We start from the raw sequence: 8,947 nt of genomic DNA, 5'->3' as shown, positions 1-8,947 counted from the left end.
TCTTGAACTCGAGTAGTGAGCTTTTAAAATAGCCTGCCTAGTTTTAGATTAGGAAAAATTAGATGAGTTGTTTGTCTTTTTTTCTTTAAAGAAAACTACGTATTTCATACGTCAAATCTAGAAAAAAAATCGCATGTCACGTGTCAGATACAGAAAAAAAAAAATAAAAATAATAGACCAAACCCTAGATTAGAATCATCTAATCTCCATTTTCACATTTGAATCCCCACAAAATCCACCAAAATATAAACTATTTGGATATTTTCAAGAATTCAATGAAGAAGTTCTTCGTTTATCTTCATACTTCTCCCTCTAATCTTCTTCTTCTTCTTTGCAATAGAGTCACTTTTCTATTGCATTTTATTAACTATTGTATTTCAACATCTTATATATTGATTTTTTTGTATTGCATTTCAATGTTTATATTCTATTTTGTGTTATTGTTATTAACTTGTATGCTAAATTTATCTATCTCCTAAATTTTTTTTAAAGAAAAAGAAAATGTATCTTCAACGCATCAGTATCCTCGTTTTTTAGAAATATATATATTAAAAAAAATATAAAAAATGACGCATCCTTAGACGTATCCGTATCTTAGATTTTTAGAAATTGACGAATCGTTAGATCCAATTGTATCCGTATCATTTAGCCGGATCAGTGTTTCAGATCCTTTCTATGCTCAGCTCATGTCGCCCCAGACCACTCCACGTTCCAATTGAACCATTTTTTGTCCAATATTTTCAGCTCCTTTTATCTGCTTATGCAATGCCTCCAAGTTCACAAAAGGTGCCGTCGTTGGTCGTCCATGGGCGCACTGCACATATAACATCTCACACGTGTCAGGACTAGTCATTTCCTCCCCCACTAAAGAGCTCCATTCTCTTTTTAATTTTTATGCAAACTGGTCGAGGTTTTTCAAGATATAAAACCTCAAATCGTTAAACCTATAATTCCTGAATAAAAAAAAAAACGTAGTATTCAAAGAAAACAAGAACAAGAAACCCCTAAATGCTAGTCGAAAGGATAGATGTGAAAAAAATTGAGTCAGTGCAATTGTTTTTCAGAGGATGTTCAAATTTGATGAAAATGATCCATGTTTACGTTAAGATTTATTTTTTAAAAAATTTTGCTATGGCCAAGATTTGGTATTTTTTAAAGGAATAAACCAAATAGATGCACAATTTTAAGTGTACTTAAAACAATCTAATCCTTAAAAAAAAAAAAAGAAAAAAAAGAAAAAAAAGAAAAAACTTGCACAAAATTATCATGATAGAATGAAACTATGATTATCATAATATTATAACATTTTTTACTTCTTGCAATTGCATCGGTCTAGGGCCATCAAGAGAAAGTTTCTCTTGATACAAAATACAATTGTGTCAATATAATACACTTCATATGTCAGAAGAAAGTTTATCTAACACAAGATATTGTGTTGATAGAATTACTTTTTTGTCGATACAAATAAAAGTGTCAGGTGAATCTCTTCTCTATTGCAAATAAAGATTATATATATATTAGAAACGAGGGAGTCACATCTAATTACTTTATCCTAATATATATTTAGGCCTAGAGTAATATTTGACTATGACAAACTTTCTTATTGGCATGCATTGTTTCGTATGAATTGAACCTACAAATTCACCAATTATATATTATGTATTTTTCTCTTTAGCCATGAAGCTATATATACTTAATCGATGTCCATACATATGTTTGAATAATGAGTGAGAAACAATGTAAAAACTACTATTAAACCAACCCAATAAAATTTACCATATATAGTTTTCAACGTTTGAATTAGATTTTTTATTATATTCAAATTCCAACTAATATTGTCTAAGGATTGAACAAAATTTAGTTGTTAGAATTCAATGTGTATTTCTTCATATAGCAATGTCAAATCTAAATGGCAGATTTGATTAAAGAAATCTTCAAGATTAATATTAATTAGACTACCTTATAAAAATTTGAGTCACCCATTACATAAGAAGTGACGTGCCGATGTTAATATTCGTCACACCCATTATATAAGAAGTGGCGTGCCGATGTTAATATTCGTCACTCACAAAACATAAACGTGAAGAATTAAGAGTTGAGAGTGGCCCTCGTCTCCCATTTCATCGTTGGAAGACAGAGAAACTTCTTAATGATTGATAGAGCTTATAATCGCCAATTATATATGTGAGTTTTTCCTTTTTTAATTTTCTTTTTATATTTTATATCTCTATAAAAAAAAATTCTTTTTAATCGTTTGGTTGAAGTGATAACTACTTAACTAGTCATATTACTTAAGTTGGCACGATCGAAACACATTTGAACTTTGAATAAAAACCAATAAACTAACTTAAATAATATTATCAATTTTTTTCGTCATATTAAAATTTCAAAGTATTGTAATGTATAATCCTTTTTCTTAATTTCTTTCCGATTGCATATACAAATAAAAATATAATGTTCTTAAAAGGTAGGAGGATTGAAACTTAGAGTTCAAAAGATTGAAAATATAATCAAGTTTTTGCCGTTATAGGTTTATGTTCAAAGTATTTTTTATTAAATATAAAATGTTATGAAGATGTATTTTTTCATAGATCTAGCCATAATAAACTTATTTATATGGGTGTATGTTTTTAGTTAATTTATTAATATAGTGAGAGATTGAGAGATTGTTTTCCAAATGCAGACGCTGTCAGTTCAATATTCTCAACATGCATGCATGAGAAACAAAATACGAAGGCGCGAAAATGAAGAAACTTTGAAATGGTAGCACAAAAAATTGGATCCATTTATTCATATAATTATATAAATATGTGTTGATGTTATTGCTAGGTATTATTATATACATCCGCTCCGCCACTATTCACTTCTCGTCGTCACTATCCGACGGCGGCTTGATGTTCAAATCGAACCCGACACCGCCGGTCTTCTCTGGCAAGTCACCATCGTCAGCCGTGGAGGGTTGGTTGAGATCAATATCCAGCCCTCTTCTGGAAGCTGCCACTTGTTGAGCCACTGTGAGCAAAGTGGAAGCGAGCTGCTGGTGAATGTCGAGTTCCGCAGCGGTTGGCGGTGGAAGAGCCCCACGGTAGGTTCGTTCTGGGTGAGACCTCAAGTGTCCAAAAAGTGCTTTCCACGATTTGAAAACTTTGTTACAAGTCGCACATTTTGGCTCACCTTTTGGAACCTCCGTTAGCTCTCCCTTTTTCTTTGCAACTCGCACCTGCTGCTGCTGCTCTTCCCCATCTCCTTTCCCTCGCTTTTTCCCCTGCTCGATGTTGGAACTACCTCCGATGTACTCATGTGACGACGTTTCAACGTCAAGCAGGGTGGCATCTACAATCTGGCGTCGTCTGGAGTCGCCTGTTGTAGCACTTTCTGGGGCGGCCACTACTATGGAGGACGAGAGTTCGATGACGACGGTGGGAGTTGGGTTATTAACGTTATCGTTGCGAGCAGGTGGTAGTGGAGAAGTTGCCGTTATCGGAGTCCTTTCTCCGTCATGGTGTTGGTCGGGAGAAGTCTCCGAAACCGTATTCGTATTGGCATTGGCATTGGCATTGGTGTTGGTGTTCTTCTCCATAGCAAGGGACGATTTATAAAATGAAAGAATTGAGAATAGAGGAAAAGGGAAGGATGGGATGAATACGCAAGAGAGAACTATTTCTGGACAGTGTCTTTCTTCGTAGGCTTACGCATGTATTTATAGTGAAATATTAGAGTATTTGGTAACTTGAAGAAAATGATCTTATGCATGTATTTGTAGTGAAATATTATAACATTTGGTAATTGAAAAAGACGATGATGTAAAACAAATATACACGAGGTAATTAATGCAATAATATTTGATTATTAAGTTATATATATTTATATAAATAGAGTCAAGCCAGCTTAGACACGTGCATTTCCGCTCTTATAGAAATGAATTGGAATGTTTTAATATAATTATATTCTCAAATTTTTAATTAATTTATCATATACTATGATATTTTTTGTTAATACGAAAAAACACGTGCTACACATAAGAAATATTAAAGTTGTAATTAAAATTTTAGAAAACATGACCGTGTAGAATTACGTATAAAATTGTTATTTATGTAATACATAAATAATAGTACTGACTAGTTTTTTTTTTTTTCTAAAGTAGTAAAAATAATCAAAATCATTATGTTATTTTTAACAAATAGCAATATCTAAAATGCTCCTTTCATGACTAAATTGTTATTGTGACGAATAATTCTTCCAAATTCCGATGTCCAGAAAGTAGGAAATACTATGCATAGAAAAATCAGAGTTAATGAATTGGAAAATAAAATATATATAATTAATAAATGAAGTAATATTTGAAGGCATGCAATATTGTTTAAATAGTTATATTTCTTTAAATAAAGTTTTTTTCCAACGTTGCATTGCTTTATTTTTTTAAAATTTTGAGAATTGAAAATTAATAAGTTGAAACACAGACATCAGGGATAATTTTTCAACGTACAAGTGCATAGAACTCAAGGGGACGAATGATGTTATATGTAAACTTTTTTTTCTGTCAATGTTTTCTCTTTTTTATTAATTTAAATCAAATATGAAAATCCGAACTATTGGTCTCTTGGTCGAGATCAATGATTTTATATCATTCAACTATATTCATATTGGTTTTTCTTCCTACAAATATTTATTCCATATGATAATGAAGTAAATTAGATTTCTTTTTTCTAAAATGTATTTTTGTATTATGAGGCTACCATAGAAAGCTATGTGCATATAGCTAAATATATATATATATATAACTAATTTTTATTATACATACATATATATAACTATATGTTAACTCCCTCCTCCCAAAAATAAAAAAATAAATAACTATAATAAATAAATAAATATATATATATATATATATAACCTATAGTTTTTATATTTTCTCTCACTAATGACTTTTAATATAAATTATATTTACATTAAATTTAATTATATGAATCCAATTCTTATAATTAATATTTGTATATATCTATGTGTGTGTATATATATATATATAACCTATAGTTTTTATATTTTCTCTCACTAATGATTTTTAATATAAATCACGTTTACATTAAATTTAATTATATGAATCAAATTCATATAATTAATATTTGAATCATATTCAAATATTTATTCTCTCTCATAAATACTTAATATTATAATGTATCAAATATATTATAGTAATTATGACATATAATTAATATTTAATTAATTATAACATATATAAATAATTTCATCAATTAATTTGAACAAATCAAATTAATCTAAAAACTGATTTTCATTAAATCCCGTTGAGCTACCGAGGGGACCTCATGGACTTGTAGCTTGAAGTTTAAACGGTATGCGAATAATTAATTAAACTCTTTAATTAAATTATTCACCATTCGTTAACTATCGAGTACTCCACTAAAGACCACAGTTGCACTTTCGCACTACTAATATATTTTTGTGTCCATTAGATATAACCAATCAACAGTACGATGACCCTTCACGAATTGCTCGTAAGTACAGTTGGGTCAAAAATACCGTTTTGCTCCTGTAGTTACATCTAACTCCTTAAGTACCACTGATGCCTCTAATGAACAATAAATCATAGTCCAACTATGATCAAACCCCTCTTAGGTTAGGAGAGGGTGTGGCACCACATTGTTCATACCCCCGAATTAGTCTTAGGGAGCAATTTATCTACTTGCCCCAATATTGGGGAAATAGTGAATTCCTTCTTATGTAGCTGTGTTCCCAGCTCTCCAATCAGACGAATCCTCAAAATGGTTGGCTTGTTGAATTAATGCAAGTAAATTAATAATAAATAATTTGTATGGTTTCAGTAATTTCTTTTTTCACAATGGCTTCCACGACTTTAAATCTACTCGCCGCTGATAAGTTAACGGGCGAAAACTACATTTCATGGAAAAACACGATCAACACAATTCTCATAATCGATGACCTTCGTTTTCTCCTGATGGAGGGATGTCCTCGCATTCCAACTCCAAATGTTGCTTGAAATGTTCGAGAAGCATACGAGCGTTGGACACAAGCAAATGAAAAGGCCCTACTGTATATCTTGGTGAGCCTTTCTGATGTCTTGGCCAAGAAGCATGAGCCCATGCTCACAGCCCGTGAGACCATGGAGTCCCTGAAGTGAATGTGTGAACAACCGTCTACACAGCTCAGGCATGACACTCTTAAACACACCTTCAATGCTCGTATGCAAGAAGGGGAATCTGTTTGAGAACATGTTCTTAATGTGATGGTCCACTTCAACGTGGCAGAGATGAATGTGTTCATCATCGATGAAGCCAGCAAGGTTAACTTCATTTTGGAACTTTTACCTGAAAGTTTCCTACATTTTTACAACAATGTTGTTTTGAACAAGATTGACTACAATCTAACCACCCTCCTCAACGAGCTATAGACCTTCCAGTCCTTGATGAAAAGCAAGGGATATAAGGGTGAAGCAAATGTTGTTTCATCCTTTAAGAAGTTCCATAGAGGTTCGACTTTTTGGACAAAGTCTGTATCTTCTTCCTTCGGCACTAAAAAGTGGAAGAAGAAGAAAGGTAGAAAAAGGAAAGCTAACCCACCAGCAGCTAGACAAAAGAAAGCCAAGATTGCAAAGGGAATCTGTTTTCATTACAACCAAGAGGGATATTGGAAGAGGAATTGTCCCAAGTACTTGGCAGAAAAGAAGAAGGCCAAGTAAGGTAAATATGATTTGCTTGTATTGAAAACATGTTTAGTGGAGAATGATGATTCTGCCTAGATTATAGATTTTGGCACCAGTAACCACATTTGTTCTTCATTTCAGGGAATTAGTTCTTGGCAACAACTTGATGCTGGTGAGATAACAATGCGAGTTGGAACTTGGCATGTCATCTCGGCAGTGAGAGTGACAGATCTCCAGTTGACTTTATAGAATAAATATATTTTACTAGAAAATGTTCATGTAGTTCCTGGTTTGAAGAGGAACTTAATTTCCGTAAAGTGTTTATTTGAACAAAACAATTGTATAAACTTCTTTGTAAATAAAGTGTTTATTTCAAAGAATGGTGTCAATATTTGTTCAGTTGAACTGAAAAATAATTTATATGTGCTAAGGCTATTAGTAACTAAATCCCTCCATAACACTCAAATGTTTAAAATGGCGGTAACTTAACATAAAAGACTTAAAATTTGTCCTAAAGAAAATGCCGAACGTTGGCACCTGAGGTTGGAACACATCAATCTCAATAGGATTGAGAGGTTAATGAAGAATGGACTTCTAAGCGAGTTAGAAGAAAATTCTTTACATGTGTGTGAGTCTATTGCCTTGAAGGCATAAATGATCTAAAAGTCCCTTTATTTTGGAAAAGGTCCAAGGACAAATTGAGCCTCCAGAGCCTGATTTTACACTTCAACCTTTTGATTGCGTCAATGAATGTTAAAAGTTAGGGGAAGTTTATAATATTTCTTCACTTTTACTGATTACGATTATTCAAGATATAGGTATGATTTATTTAATTGCAACATTAAGTTCTAAATATTTTTGAAAATGTTCAAAGAATTCAAGCTAGAATGTTGAAAATGTATTTAAAATAAAACAATAAAGATTATTTTTTGATCTGAATTTAGAGGATGGAGAGTTCTATTATGATACCTGACATACCAAACACTATTTCTGATAGACACATGAAATTGTTATTCAACTTCTCAGCACCTGGTTACACCTCAAGAGAATGGACTCTGTTATCAGAAGGAAGAAACATCGACCCTTAATTGCGACATCTGTTCGGTCTATTGCATGAGTTACACTTCCTTCGCTGACTCTATTTTTGGGCTTATATAGTGGAGACCATATGCAAGTAATATTTTGACAATTGTGTTTCATACCAAGGTGTTACCAAAACACCTTACTGGAGTTATGGATATTGAGTCTTAAAGCTTACTGTTTACGTCATTTCTTAGAATTGACTGGATTGCCAAGGACATATGATTGCTTAGACGGCTAATCCTAGAACACTATTCTCGCTTCAAAATATAGTGCCCCTATTTTGTGGCTACTCTAAAGGAATGAGATGTGTGGTTACTTCACAGGAATGAGAGGTGTATAATTCTGACCCAAAAAGAAACCAACAAAGTGTTTTGTATGACAAACACTACTTTTTCTAGAAGCAATCGGCACATAAGGGAGCACAGCCCCACGTAAATTGTGACTTTGACGAACTTTCCAAACGAACACTACTGAACACTTTACACACGAGTTGTTGTAGAACCACAACACTGTAACAAGAGTTTGTTTTAAGTTGGAGATAATTCTGTAGGTGTCAAATTCACACTGAGTTGAGGAAACCTCAACGCAGTGGGGGTTATAACCCCCACCTCTCCGCTTACATGGTTAACGAAAATTCCTAGACTATGGTAGTTGACAGAGATGTTGAGGATCCACTGTCTTACAGAAGGCTATAGGATGTTAAAAAGATGAGTGGATCTAAAGCTATGATTCTTTGAAATGGTATTCCGAATGGTACTTCAACTTTGGTTTGGGAATTATAGATCTACCTGATGCGGAATAAACCTATAGGTTGCAACATGAATCTACAATGAGAAAATGGGGTGCTGATGGGAAGGTGGAACCCTTTCAAGGCTATGACTAGTCGGAAAAGGGTTATACCAAGTTTGAGGAGTTGACTATGAGAGACTTTCTCACTTGTTGACATGCTGAAGGTCTATCTGAAAATCCTCCTGTCCATTACCTCTATTGTGCACTATATATTAGAAATGGATGTCAGGCTACCTTTCTGAATGAAATTCTTTGAGCGAAACCCATTTTATATGGAGCAACCTGGGGATTTACAATCCCAAGGTCAAGAGCAAAAGGTTTGCAGGCTTAAGTGGCTCCATTTATGGATTGAATCAGGCTCTCGAATCTTGGAACATAAGGTTTGCATATCTCTCT

The 8,947-nt window shown here is 33.0% G+C and overlaps 1 protein-coding gene across 1 annotated transcript; it reads right to left on the bottom strand.

Moving 5' to 3' along the window:
• Positions 1-2,860: 2,860 nt before the first annotated feature.
• Positions 2,861-3,580, bottom strand: LOC120069065. The gene has a single exon (XM_039020742.1). The coding sequence runs from the start codon at positions 3,578-3,580 to the stop codon at positions 2,861-2,863; it is 720 nt and encodes a 239-aa protein (XP_038876670.1).
• Between the last annotated feature and the right edge of the window lie 5,367 nt (positions 3,581-8,947).

This window comes from Benincasa hispida, unplaced genomic scaffold (assembly GCF_009727055.1).
Source record: "Benincasa hispida cultivar B227 unplaced genomic scaffold, ASM972705v1 Contig193, whole genome shotgun sequence".
Lineage (NCBI taxonomy): Eukaryota > Viridiplantae > Streptophyta > Magnoliopsida > Cucurbitales > Cucurbitaceae > Benincasa > Benincasa hispida.
The sequence above is the reverse complement of the archived record's forward strand: the minus strand, read 5'-3'. Positions and strand labels throughout refer to the sequence as shown.

What these genes read in the sequence shown, in the direction of transcription:
- LOC120069065 (XM_039020742.1), bottom strand. Translation starts at nt 3,580, where the DNA reads ATGGAGAAGAACACCAACACCAATGCCAATGCCAATGCCAATACGAAT.